This window comes from Camelus dromedarius, chromosome 15 (genome assembly GCF_036321535.1).
Source record: "Camelus dromedarius isolate mCamDro1 chromosome 15, mCamDro1.pat, whole genome shotgun sequence".
NCBI lineage: Eukaryota > Metazoa > Chordata > Mammalia > Artiodactyla > Camelidae > Camelus > Camelus dromedarius.
Window position 1 is genome coordinate 33741536 of NC_087450.1, and position 14881 is coordinate 33756416.

The 14881-nt window shown below is 33.2% G+C and overlaps 1 protein-coding gene across 10 annotated transcripts in view; it reads right to left on the reverse strand.

Annotated features, from left to right (window-relative positions):
- The window catches only part of MTA3 (metastasis associated 1 family member 3), a 135989-nt gene that overhangs the window by 55734 nt on the left and 65374 nt on the right, over positions 1–14881 (reverse strand). For all 10 annotated transcript variants that reach the window (XR_010384205.1, XR_010384206.1, XM_064494539.1 and 7 more), the window contains exons 5-7: positions 13116–13179; positions 10838–10955; positions 1473–1575 (exon numbers count right to left, since the gene is read on the reverse strand). Coding sequence is in view for 8 of the 10 variants with exons in the window: in XM_064494539.1 (XP_064350609.1) it covers positions 1473–1575; positions 10838–10955; positions 13116–13179 (285 nt within the window). In the remaining 2 variants the exon portion in view is untranslated. The remainder of the gene's footprint in view (positions 1–1472; positions 1576–10837; positions 10956–13115; positions 13180–14881) is intronic.

Here is a 14881-nt window from a genome sequence, read left to right on the forward strand (position 1 = left end):
AGGTAAATTTTCTGAAGTCTCTAGACAGCAGTTCTACCAGTGATTCATTCCTACTCCTGAATCTTCAGTCTCATCCACTCCACTGGCTGGCTCCTCCCTAACAATGTACATCAAGTCTCTTCATCCAATAACTTAGTGGCTAGGCGTGTGGGCTCTGGAGTCTGAATGCCTAGCCACCACCAATGACTTCCATGATGACTGGCACCATGAACAGTGAGTACTAAGGATGGACCAAGACCCTTTTTCCCTTTGTATTATGAAAACTGTTCAACAGAAAATTAAGAGGATACAGTGAAGACCCTTGTAATCATGTCCAGATGCACCTCATTTTACTATTTTGCCATGTTTGAAGCAATAAGGATATATTGTACAGCACAGGGAAATATAGCCATTATTTTGTAATAACTTTGAAGAGAGTATAATCTATAAAAATACTCAATCCCTATGCTGTACACTTGAAAACTAATGTAGTACTGTAACTTAGCTATATTTCAACAAAAATAAATTAATTAATTAAAAAGATAATAATATTCTGCCATGTTTGGTTCATTTTTTTAAGGAAATAAATACTTTTAAAAGTATACCTCCATACCTAGTCCCAGAACTCATATATACATATGTAATATGCATATGCATATATACACCCATTAGTGAAGACACTGGTTGCATACTGTAAAATTTCTTTCAGTGATCATACTGTATGGATCCTCACTAAACATTATTTTTGAGATTTCTCCCTTTGCTACATATAGCCCTGATTGATTTGTTTTCATTGCTGTATAGTAATAACCCATTACTCAGTATATCTCAGTTCATTCATCAACTGCTTGCTAATGTACTTTAAGGTTTTTTCAGATTTTTCTATTAAATGCAATGCTATGATAATCTTTTTTATTTTCTGCTTTGCAGCAATTCCCACATGAACATTGTCTACTTTTATAACTGAAAAATAAAAATAAACTTCTGTCTTATTCATTTTCTCAAGAAAGAGGGCGCAGGGAGGGGCAAGCAAGTCAGCCAGGCCTCCAGGCTTAGAGCTCTCAAAGGAAAGCCTCACACCTACCAGCAGACCTCACTCAGCACAGTGCGATGAGAGGGGCACGGTACCAATGACCCTCAAAAATCCCTGTCTAGAGTAAAGGAGATTGCCACTTTAATTAAAGATCTGGGATTTCAGGTGTGGAATTTCTTCTTTATACGTTTCTGTAGTGCTTAAGTTTTTACAAGGGGCATTTCTTATTTTTCTTAATCAGTAAAAATTAATCTCTTTTCATTTTTAAAACAGAAACTAATGATAATAAATCATATTATTTAGTAGTGTGATATAAATTAGGCTTTCTTACATAGTTAGAAAAAGAAAAACACAACCAATGAAAAAAAGTAGAACACACTGAAGGAAAAACACATACATTTTCTAGAAATTCCTTTATAAAAAGAAAAGATATCTCTTGACTCAACAGCACCATACTCACCGTGCTACAACTAAAAACTGGTCAATCTGTCGATCTGTAAGTGGGCTATTTGGGTCCCAAACTTTCACTTCCAATTTTGACTGCTCCCTCTCATCTGATTCTCCTGTCCGAGAACAAAGGAAATGGAGTCTTGTTACTCACAAGGCATATATATTGTCACATATGACTGATGACTCTGATCACCACACCATAAAAAAAGGAGGGTAAATGTTCATGGTTTGCATACATCCTTTCAGGCAGTAGATGCAGAACTCTGTAAAGTGAGCTCTGATGATGACACAATCAAACTGACCATTAACATGTCTTTCCTGAGTATTTGTATACGTGAGGCACCAAACCTCACAATAAGAGATTAAAAGACAAAAAAGTGCTCCTGCCGCAAGCTCAAACTGTGCTAAAACTTACACATGAAGAGCTCTGATAGAAACGAAAAGAAACATGTCACAGAGACACATAGATATATGATGTAAGATTCTGAAGATAAGAAAAATCATTTCAGGCTAGCTAGGGAACGAGATCATGCAAGAGGTGGCGTTTCTGCTAAGAATTGAAGGATATGAAGGCACTTGCAGGGGTAGAGAACTTAAAGTAAGAAATGAAAACATGAACAAAGTCATGGGGCTTTAAGATGTGATAAAAAAAGTAGCTCATGTTGTCAGGAATACACTAAAGGGAATGTAAAGAAAAGAGATGGCTAAAAGAAGTGGGTTACGTAGCTCACAGCGAAAAAAATGACAATGAATATATGTATGTTCATGTATAACCAAAAAATTGTGCTCTACACTGGAATTTGACACACATTGTAAAATGACTATAACTCAATTTTAAAAAGTTTAACTAACTAACTAACTAACTAAATAAATAAAAGAAGTGGGTTATGAAAATGTCACTGATGATATATTTTCTGAATAGATTTTTTTATTTGGAGGTAAGGAAAAGCCCTTGCCTTTTTAGCAGAAGAGTGACAAAACCAGAACCAAACGTCACATCTCACACTTAGCAATGAAATAATTTGCTCCACAGACATACATGATAAAGACAGAGACATGGTATTGACAGTGACAATAGAGACCAGACAATGATTTAGGAATGTCAGTGACAGACAACATAGTGGGTAGATTTCAAGTCTTGAGAACTACATGGATACTGTTGGCATTAACAGAAAGAAACAACCAGGAGGTGCGGACTGAGGTAAAGATGGATGGATGATAATACAGGATGCTTTGTTTTAGGAATGTCTCACAAGGAGATATAACCATGAGCTAAGACATTCAACATTAGGTTCATTTTTAAAAACTAGTTATAAACCCAAAAGTTTGCAAACTGCATGAAATTTGAGAAAGGAGAATGACACAATTACACTTTCCTGTATCTTCAAGCAAAACATTTTAAGTAAGATAAATAGTACTGGTAAAAAAAAGAAATATAATAATAGTATGGTAAAAATAAATCTATATTTGAAATCTGTATTTTTAAATAATACAAAATGAAACAATGACGGTATTTAGTATTAAGCTCCTATTATACAGAAGAACATATGGGTAAAATTGGTATTTACTTTCCAAATTCAAGTTAGTTAAATTGATAAACTTCAATCCAATCCATACATTCTGCAGCATAAAACAGAAAGAGAATTCAGTGTAAGTGTTCTAAATAAATTTGCTATAAATAATAAAACACTCCTGAATGCATTTCTACTCACACGTAAAGCACAGACCATATCGTGGGATAAGAACAAAAGAATAAATACAGAAATTTTCTATTCAGTCACTCTAGAGAATTCCCCATTTTGGAGTCATCATATAATTACATTTATATCACAGTCTGATCACTTCTTCTTGAGGAAAAACTTTTAAGAAGCTCTTGACCAAACTTACTTAGAACATGTATAACTAAATCCTCAACCAAGCTATCAGCAATCTTTAGAATGGTCTTGCGAGCTATGGGATAAGCCAGAGACTGGACCAAGATGAATTCTATGCTGAGGGTCATGCTCATCCCAGTCACTGCAATAACCTCACTTTCCTCCTCCATTTATGATAATCTGGGCAATTCCGATCTGCTGGAATCCCAGTCAGCCTGTGAAGATCTCCCTAATCTGTTAATTCCTATAAAATGTACTTACCAACTAATTACATGACTATGTACAGCATCCTGATTTTTACTTCATATGTTCCTCTTCATAATTTTGAAGAAAGGTAGATTCAGCAATGATTTTAAATGTGTTAGCCGTAACCCTTCAGCTATACTTTAAGATTTCTAGAAAATAATGACAAACTACTTCTTCAGTAGTAGAAGTCCCCTAACAGCACATGACACTGTTTAAAGACTGAAGAACTAAGGCTGTATGAGCTGTCATTCTACAGATTCTTTACTGGACAACTAGAAATATTCTTTGTTCTAAATACAATTCATTTTCTTGGCAACAACCATCAGAATACTACACTTTTTGTGTTATACTTAATTCAGAAACATACAAAGATGCTATTTATCACCATTTGTATTAATGTTCTGAAAGTTCTGGGCAATGTTTTAAGTTATGCATCAAAGGGATAATAGTAGAGACAAATACTGTTGATATCACTTATATGTAGAATCTTAAAAATCCAAACTCATAAAAACAGAGTAGAATGGTGGTTACCAGGGCCTGGAGGGTGGGGAGAATAGGGAGATGTAGTTCAAGGGTACAAACTTACAACCTATATAGGTAAATAAGTTCTGGAGATCTAATACACAGCATAGTGATTACAGACTGTTATTATAAACTTTAAACTTGATAAGAAACTAGATCTTAATTGTTCCCACCACAAAAAAGAAATAATTATACGACATGATAGAAGTTATTAGCTAATGCTATGGTGGTAATCAAACTGCATTACATAAATGTATCAAATCAACAAATTAAACTTACACAGTGTTATATGATAATTATATCTCAATAAATTAAAAAAAAGTAAATTACTAGAAAGGCACAATTAAAATAAATATATAAAACTTAATGGCATTCCACCAAAGAGAAATAAACAAAAAATTTGAAAAAAATCATTCATCGTGGCAACAAAAATATAAAATATTAAGAAATAAAATTGGAAGAATGTTTATATAAAGAAATTACAAAACTTTCAGAGAATATAAGACGACTTGAAAAAAGATGGTTTTAAAATCTTAAGGGTATCATTTTTGTACAAGTAGTTTAATAAATTTAACAAAATTTAGTTTTGAAAGTCAAATAATTCAAATATTAATCTCTATAAATCTAAGAATACAATTCTTAAAAGAATAATTACCTTTCCCTAGGAGGTAAACTGCTCCGGGTTAAGCATTACTGTTCTTACATGGTTGCAACCAATACCTGCTTACATTAACTTATCATAATCTGATGTTTTTAAGTTAATTAATAGTCACCATATTGTAGAAAACACATTCTGCAAAATTATACACTTAAAAATAATAAGGGTTATAGAAAAAATAAGACAGAACTTTTAAAACCTATGAACTTGGTAATAAGAACACACACACACACACACACACAGAGCACAACAATCATAATAAAAATACCAACACAGTTAAATCTCCACTGACATTTACACCAAGTACAAAGGTCAGTCAATCCTTTATCTCCTTAAACCCTGATCTCTTGCTTCCTCCACTGAGATGTAGGTCACTGTGTACAGTTTCAACAAAATTAAAAATAGAATATAGTGTGCAGGGTTTTTTTTTTTTAAAACAGTGAGGAAAATATTTTTCATCCTTTGATTTGTAACTCTAATATGCCCCATATAGTTTTAACACAGTCAAAGTGCCACAGATTTTGAGGCCAATACCTCCACTGGAGGAAAGCACTACTGTAGAATTGCCTCCTTTTTTTTTTTTTTTCTGTAAACACTCTTCATCTGTGAGAATAACTGCTTAGAAAAGTCTCAGATGAACTGACATAATTTCCACACTACACTGACATCTTTCTATCTATTGACTGCATGTGAAGCAATTCAAGCGTAAAGAGCATGTACTGTAGCCAAAGGGACTACTAACTTAATTCTTTAACTTTCAAAGACAGATGCATCCTAAATTCCCAACTACAGACAAATGTTACTTAATTAGTAACAGTAGACAGTGGTGGCCAGGGGAGAAGCAACTGTAGTAGCTAACACTGAGTTCTGGACTCTGTGCTAAATGCTTTATAAAAATTACTTCATTTGATCATCACAACTCTATCATGTATGCACACACATCACTATTCCCTTTTTAAAGAGAAAGAAATGGGAACTTGGAGGGGTTAGTTTTCCCAATGTTACTCAGTTGAAACATAATACAGCCAGTTTTCACCCAAGACTGTGAATCCAAAGTTATTTTAGTTTAATAATTTAATGTTATTATAATACTTTAAACAGTTAACAAAGTTTAACTTAACATGTAAATGATTTACTTCTTAAAATTCCAGTGTTACAGCACAGCTAAATAATAATGCAAAACTTACTACATATGACGTCTTTATTCTACGGAAAATTCTCTAGGTGGTTTTCTCAAACTCAATAAAGATTTAAAATCTCAAAAGAAACCTTTACCTTCCTTTGCAAACTATATGCTGAGCTTTCAAGATCTCAACAGTTTGTTACACGGTGGGTAGCCATAAACAAAATTTAAAATTCTAAAGCCACAAAAAAGAAAAATTTTCACCAGCAAGACAAATGCCACATCGATGTCTTAGAATTCATCAGGACACGTTCACAAAGAAAGCAAGCCTGTGATATATTCTGGCACGGAGCTGATGCTTCCACCTACTCAGGATATTAATTCAGGTTCTACATCTCATGCCAATGCAAATTGGAATCTGGCCACTGGTCTAAACGTACCCACTCAAGAGTATCAAAAGGGTTAGTAAGCACAGACTGCATCAAGCCCTAAATATCTGTTCTTGAACATGGTGTTTTCTACTATTTAATTTCCCTAAAAACAGGTACAAGCTGCATGTATGAAAGCTTTATAATGGCAATGTCTATGTCTTTCAAGTCTGGTTTAACTGCTGGTGTACCTATTTGCCACCCTACTCCTGCTCCCCTGAAAATACACTAATTAGGGAGTAAAGACGGGTTCTTTAAATCTTTCATCTAGCTAGTTGCCTGATACAAGTGAAAAGAAACATTCTGGATATGCTAAATGCTTTAAAGTTGAAGTAAAGAGTTCAAAGTGACTTCTTCATTTGTGATGAAAACTATGGTGTTTTTCATTGTTAAAGATGAATACCTACAAATAAAGCTAACAAGTTATAAACTTAGTAAGAAATATATAAAATCACTATTAAAATAGAACAAAACAAACAAAAGTTTCCACAAGACCCAAAAGTTGCCTTGAACGAAGAGAAAGAATTCCTTGTGTCTGGATAGGACGTTTCAAAAATCATCAAAATATCTGTTCTCCCTAAATTAACTTAAAAATTAACTGCAACTCAAAAAAAAAATAGGAAGGAAGGTTTTTTTTCTTCTGGTTTTAGTGAAGCTTGGAAATAAGAGAGAAACTAGCCTTACCAAATATTAACATACACTTACAAAGTGCTATAATTAAAGCAGAGTTTAACTAGAGCATGAACAGATAGACCAGTGGAATAGAATAGAAACCTCAGAAGCAGACCCACGTACTGCTCAATGCTATAAAATAATCAGTCACTTCCCAAAGCAATATATAACATTAATACAATTTCCATCAGAATCCTAATGAAATCTGGAAAGGAAGAAAGTGACAAATTGATGATAAATTTCAACAGTAAGAAAAAAAATCTATGAGATGAGACCCTCCTCGACAAAGAAATTTTTTAAGAACAATGAGGGAAAACTTGCCCTGCCATTAAACATATAAGAGCTACATAAAATAAACTTGGATCTATCACACGATGGAATACTGCATAAAACATAATTTCATGGATCTCTCTCTACAGATTTATGTAACAAACAGTCTGGGAGAACATGTTAAATTAATAACAGCAGTTAATAGTGGTCTAGAAGGGAAGATCTGAGGGACTACTACTTTTGTTTCCAGTATAGTTGCATTTTTCTACCACAATTCATATCATTTGCAATAAAATAAACTTTCAGATTTAAAAACTGGGAAAAGAAAGGGAAAATAGTGGAGTCCCTTTGTTACACTACTGCTACAAAGGGACTTCATCACAAGCACTTCTAGCTGCAAGGTTTATTTGGAGATGTTGACTGTGTATTAAAGAGACAGCATTCTAAGAGATGCGGAGTACTGAACAGCACCCCTAAGGTTCTCTAAATCCTAAGGCTCAATAGGGTACCTCATGAGACTCAGTGGGGCTTTCTCTTCCACCTCATCCACAATGTGACTTCTCCTATTTAAGGTCATATGCATAATAAGAAAGGGTTCTACTGCCTAAATAAAGTTTGTAAACCACTCATCCTGAGGACTACCAGGAGAAACAATGTTAAAAGCAATTAATACTTGTTAATAAACTATAAGATCTATTACATTAATGAATATTTAGGTACGTTTTCTGAATACAAAGAATGCCGTTGTCAGATAACTGGTATAACTCCTCAAATGCCACAAGGTGTTAATAATTGCTTTAACCTACAAGAACCACTTCAAGGTTCTTATCCTTAGAAACTTCAAATTGTTACTGAGAAGAACTATAGAATAAATTATTTCATTTTATGTATGATTTTGTTCCTTAAATTAATTTTTTAAAATTCTAAGCTAGGTAGATATGCTTTCCAAATTACAACACTCTAACCAACTTTATGTTTTCGAGGCTTAATATCACAAGTACATAATTTTTCAGATAAATGAGAACTCGCGGGTTTCCATCATATGATTTTTCTGCCACTGGCACTTGAAACATCCCAATTTTGTTACCTGGTTCAGCATTTTATCTTTACATGAACAATACTACAAAATTTCTAGGCTTTCTATACACCGAAGTTTATGCTCAGTGCTCAAGAGAGAACCACACCATCAACAGCTCACGCAGTCCAAAATTTTAAAAATCAAATAATTAAAATAGCACCAAAGATTACATGAACAACACAGTCCACATAGTTTGAAAAAAGTAACGATCAGAGTTCAGGGAGGAGTAACAAAGGCCTGATTGGGGGATATTGCGGGTCGAGTGACACACACACATGAACACTAGGGACATTTCTGGCTTTTGGACTGTGCACAGAAGGACTTGCTGAACTATTTCAACAGGAGCATAAACATTTGTCAAAAACTCATTGTACTGTACACAAAAAAGGGTGAAATGTACTACATACAAATTACACCTTAATAAAAAAACAAGGAAAAAACCTACCTGTAAATGATTACTTGGAAGACAACTGGCATTTTGAATAAAATTACAAACATACATTTCTTATGACTTAGAAATTCCACTTCCAGGAACTTATTTTCCAGTTATATCCAGAATATAAAATTATCCATTATTTAAAGGGTACTCATTGTAGCACTATTTATAAATTTTTTAAATGAAGTGTTTTTAAAAATAACAAATATATAGCGAACACTTAGATGCAGTGATACAAGTCTAAGATCAAACGTTAACAATTGTATAAACATCCAAAATTATTTCTGGAATACAAGTCCACTTGCACAGATCACAATGCCAATAAATGTGATCTGTCAGCCTATAACGAACTGATTAACTACTTACAAACTATTCATAAAAACTTCTAAACACAACACAGTTGAGTGTAGATACCGCATCTGTTCTCAAAACTTAGTCATTATTGATTGACCTTTCCTGGTATTAAGTTCACTAAAATGCAGACATATGCAGCCTGGTATTATTCACAGGCACCCCACCTACCCACCACTGACAATGACAACCGACCAGTGTGCCTTATGGTTCGCAAACTCTATCCTGAGTTGATTTAACTTTTCTGTATACATTTCCTATGAGTAAGGCAAGGTAAAGAATGCAAATTATGAAAACCTTAAGGGAAAAGACTAATAAATTCTAAACTTCTATATGACAAAAATTCTAAATTTTTATATAACAAAAATAAATGAGTTAAATTTAAAATCATTAACTTTTTTAAAAATGAAGAGGCAGTATGTGCAATACTTGAAGACAAAGGACAAATACTTTGTTTATCTTTATTAACACCTATACAGATAAATAAGCAAATAGAAAATATACAAGGAATTTACAGAAAAACTAAAGGTAACTAAGGAAAGCATAATCTCAACTTTTAAAAGTTAACACAACAGCAGCAGCAGCAAAGAAAAACCAAAAAGCCAAGACAATAATATAACAAAATGAGAGTCGGGGGACACGAGGGGGAGGAATTCCCTAATAATCTATTGGAGGCATCTGGCTCTCTCACACAAAAATTAATATAGGGTCCTAGAAAAGGAAATTATGGTACATCCATGCAGACTTAAGAACTATTAGTCACCAAAAAAAATAAAGTCACTCTACTAATGGGGAAAGATGCTAAAGATACATGACCAACTGAAAGAAGCAGCTGCAGAATAACATATGCAACCTGGAACTGCACAAAGACTGAATGGATTATGAGCCAGAGCATGTACCAAAAACAATACCCTAGAGGGAGGATAGAGCTCAAGTGGTAGAGCGCATGCTTACCATACACAAGGTCCTGGGTTTAATCCCCAGTACCACCTCTAAAAATAAATAAATAAGTACTAACTACACCCCTCCCAAAATTAAATCACCTATTATTCTTTCATCTTTGTGTAAAATCTACACTTCCAAAAAAGCACAAAAATAATACCCTAAATAATAATAGTAATTAAATGGGGGTTTGGAATGAAGGCAAGGGGATGGTGTTTGTTTTCTATACTACACATTTCTGTATTTTGTGTTTCACTTTTTAACAGTAAGAATGTTTCACTTTTGAAATCAGAAAATAAAGGTTTTAAGTATACAGTTAGGGCAGGAGAAGGAAAAATTAAGTCTTGCTAGGAAGACCTGTTCTTAAAATGCAAAGCTTTGAATCTCTCTGGTATATAAACTATTCAGACCAGCCAACATCCCCAATAAAACCTAACTGTTCACCAGATTCCATGGCTACCTCAGAATGATGACAGGAGGGCATTCAGGATCCCAAGGCATGAGCATGTCACAAGTTCAACAGCACTAAAACATTCTTAAAGATGTATTTGAAAGAAGAACACAGCTAGAAAACTCACAAAATTATAAAGTCAAAAAAGAATAACTGATCAAATAAATTACTTTTCATTGCTGTTTGCTATATGTCTAAAATTGGAAGAGGCCCTAACTTTTAAACTTTAGCCTGAAAGTTGCTTCTTCCATATGAAGAAAATAATATTTGAGTTTTAAAGTACCTTTGTTTTCATAGGACTTGAAAACCCAAAGAAAAACATACCTTCTAAGAGCATTTCTGGAATGTCTGCTTGATATCTAGGTCCCACTCTGATTTCACCTTTGTCAGCTAATAGTGTTTTCACTGAGGGGTCATAGACCAATGAGTAGAAAAAGGTATCCTGGGGAAAAAAGACAAAAAATATCTAGGTAAATGTAATTCCTTCTACTTTTTATAAAGTAATAAATCCAGTGTCACAATAATGAAACCATAAAACTTCAGAGACTATAAAACTTCATTTTGGTGAATAAATCTCCAAGGAGAGCAAGATGTTACTGTCATCAGATAAAACAGTACAGAATTAAAAAAAAAAAAGTACAGAATTAAATGAAAGCAAAACAAATAGCTTAACAATAAAGGTAGATAATGAAGTTTCATTATTATCCATTTCAGTCTAACAGAAAACCATTAACAACTCTAAAATTAAAAGCTAGCAAAGTTAAGCAAAAGTCAAAGGAAGACACCTGAACTCAAGAAATCATTTAAAGCTGTAAAGCCCACACTAAACAGTAAAGATGCCTTCACAGATACCGGGCACTCTCAGTTTTGAAGTGTTTCTGTCCCACATTTTATCAAAAATACTACAATGCACATACATCTCACATTATATGAACTATAGAGGAGCTTAGTTTATATGCAGTTTACTAATATGTTACATTGTATACAATTTAATTAAATATCTGTAAGTACAACTTTGCAGTTCTTTAAATTCTGAAACACTCCTATGTATATATAGATAAGCATATAAACACCACTAGCACACCCACCTAACTTTCCATGGTCCCTTAAGAGCAAACACCCTAGTTACTGTGTCTAATGGGCAAAATGACCTATAGCCACCAGTCCTTGGCTGGATTCTGCAATACCACTGGAGGTCATCTGAACCAGCAAAGTCTTGCCCCTGCTTCCCACTGTGGTTCTGAGGGTCATCTACTGCATGACTGTATTACATCCTGGAAAAGCCTAATCCTACCAACAGCAGACTGATAAAGGACTACATGGTTAAAAAGCAAATGAGTAGGAAAAAAAATCCTACAGACCTTTGCAAATTTTCATCTACTACAGTGCTTAGCACATACAAATTGCTAACAAATTATAAAGCAAAAATATCACCTTTTAAAAAAAAGATCCACTCTCAACAACCAAATACAATAAAATATACTGAAACATGTTGAGTATTTCCTTTTTATTTCTGCTTCTGTGAACAAAAGCTAATTTCTGAGCATAATCATTTGCCATATTATTATCCATCATTCTGTTGAATCGACAACAAACCCTACTTTCTTTTCTAAATTTCATGCGTGTAAGTTATAAAGACTATTAACCTTTTTTCTCCCTTGAATTTTATTTTCCCTTTCATTTTCATTATTAGGTTTTCATATGGATAGTAGTTCTACATGTTTGTACCAATCTTCTGTAATGTTTTCTTCGAGATAAAGGAACAGCACTTTTGAGCACAATAAAATACTTTTTAAAAAGAAAATATGTCCCTTTAATTCTTAAAAAAAATACATGTAATAAAACTTTTTGGAAACTTTTACCATGAAACCATAACGGTTAAACACTGAAATATTATCTTTTCTTTTTTAATGGAGGTACTGGGGATTGAACCCAGGACCTCGTGCATGCTCTACCACTGAGCTATACTCTCCCCCAACACTGAAATATTATTAATAGTAAAATATTTTCCCCACGATACAAACAATAAAAATCACAAAAAACTGCAAAATATGGAATACTCTGTTTACAAGAATTTCCTCCCTTCAATAAAGTACAGGCTCTAACTCAACTTGTTAAAAATGTTTAAAAAGTTTCTTGTTGAAGTTTACAGAAAGAAGTATTCTTAGTTGACAAAGTTTATTATGATTCCAGGAAAGAAAGCAGACCACCAATGGTAAAATCTCATCTGGAAAGAGTCTAAAAGAAAAGCTATTTATTTAAAAAGAGAGGGAAAAAAAAGAAAGAAACAAAACATAGGGAGAAAGACAAAGTATACATAAGTCACTTATCTCATAAAGCCAAAAATATTTCTTCTACTGGCAACTAAATCATGTGCTATACTTTATAAGCCTTTCAAGTACCAAGTGAGACAGACACAGGAGTTTTTGCCAACTCTTAGTTAACCAGAAAAATTAAATTACTCGAATGTAAATAGTCATAATACTTTTACCATAATACTGCTATCACTGTGCAAAAATTTGGTAGAAGAAACAATTTAAATTTATAGGCTTCACGTAAAATAGAAAACAAAAACACTAACATACATATATTTATGAATTACCTCTTTATCTAGATACGATAACACTGACTCTGTCTCATTCAGAAGGGCAACACTGCATTTCCCCCTGTTGAAAGAGAAAAAAGGGAATAAATGTAAAAAAGACCTCCTCACCTTCACAGTGATTCCTACAAAAGTTAGGAATATTCGAAATGTAAAGCTGCCATTAAGAAACCAGATGGCGGTCAGGAACATTTATATATGTATATATTTAGACTCACTTTACAATCCTGACATTGTGTAACCTAAAAAATAAAACTATCTTTGTAGACATTTATTGAGAGGCCAACCTGGGGAGGGAACAATGTTAGGCAGTAAATTCTTTTAACATAAAACACTTTATAGGTAATTTCCTTATTTTCCAAGAAAGCAGAGTACAATGCAACCTTTAGATAAAGAGTCAGTTTCTGATTCTGTAAAGAATTAATATAAGATAATTTTATACAAGGGTCCCTCAAAGACATCACCACGCAAATTTGCCTAAAATAACCTTCAGATTTTTTAAGTAGCCACTGCATATGAGAACCTAAAAATAATACACATTCACATCTGGACTATCTTTATTGAAACTGCTCTAAAGAGTAGTTAAAATTTAAACACAAGGACTTCTATAGAGCAAGGGGCAAATAAAGACTGACAGATTCAAGGACCTTGAAGTCTGACAGCATTTATCTTTGGTCATAGCTGAGTGTGAGTTCAAAAATAAAATGTCTATTAAAAAAGACCTGTCTACACTTGAGAAAAATTAAGATTATCCAAGTAGTGATATGTATTACAAACATTTTTTAAATTACTCTCAGCAGCTTGAAAAATTCAGAACAGCTACAAATTTGAAACGAGAATTCTGACAGGCTATTCAAGTTACAGATATTGGTCAGGGCTCACAGAATATTTTTTAATGTTATAATGTCATTTGATTTTCTAAACAAATGTCACAACTTGCTCTCCACAAAATAACATACAAGAACAAATACATCACATATACATTAAATAGGAAGCTAGAAGGGCTTTGTTGGATTATCAGAGTGAAATATGATTCAAAAGAAAAAATTACCAAAAGCAAGATAAAATAGCAAAAGTAAAACATTAACACAGGTCAAAAATTGTAGCTTACAAAATATTTTTGCAATTGTATATTCATTAAATAAAAAAGAATTCCTCTAATCAAAACATCTTTCTCTGTTAATCATCTCAGGTTAATATTGCTTCAAAAGGTTTCTCTGAGAGCATGTGGTATTTCCATATTATCCTGTCAAATCTCTAATTTGGTTACCAAGAGTTATACAGGTTTTCTGTTTTTCTAATATATTTTTTCATGCATATTACTGAAGCAGAAAAATTAACATCATTCCTTCAGTGCATATAACACTCAAAGTCAATAATAATCTGACATGCTCTTACAAAGGACAGATTTAGAGTAGGGAAATTGCTCTGTTGCTGTTAGCACAACTACAGCTGCCATAGAACTTCTATGACCTGTGAATACGTGCTCACACATGCAAGAGCACTTAAGTAATAAATGGGATTTCCAAAAATAGTTTCACTTACTTTTTTTGCCCCAGTAACAGCTGAAAAAGCAGTATTTCTAACATTTAATACTTAATCATCTAGAAAAAAAATCTTTTTTTTTAAGTTCTCCAAAATCAGAGGTTTTTTTAAATGGGGGGGGGGGGAGCAGAAGCTACTAAATGTTATTAATAGATACCACTTGAATTTTATGGGATAACAGACACTGAAAATTCATATAAACAATAAAACATGAAGTCACC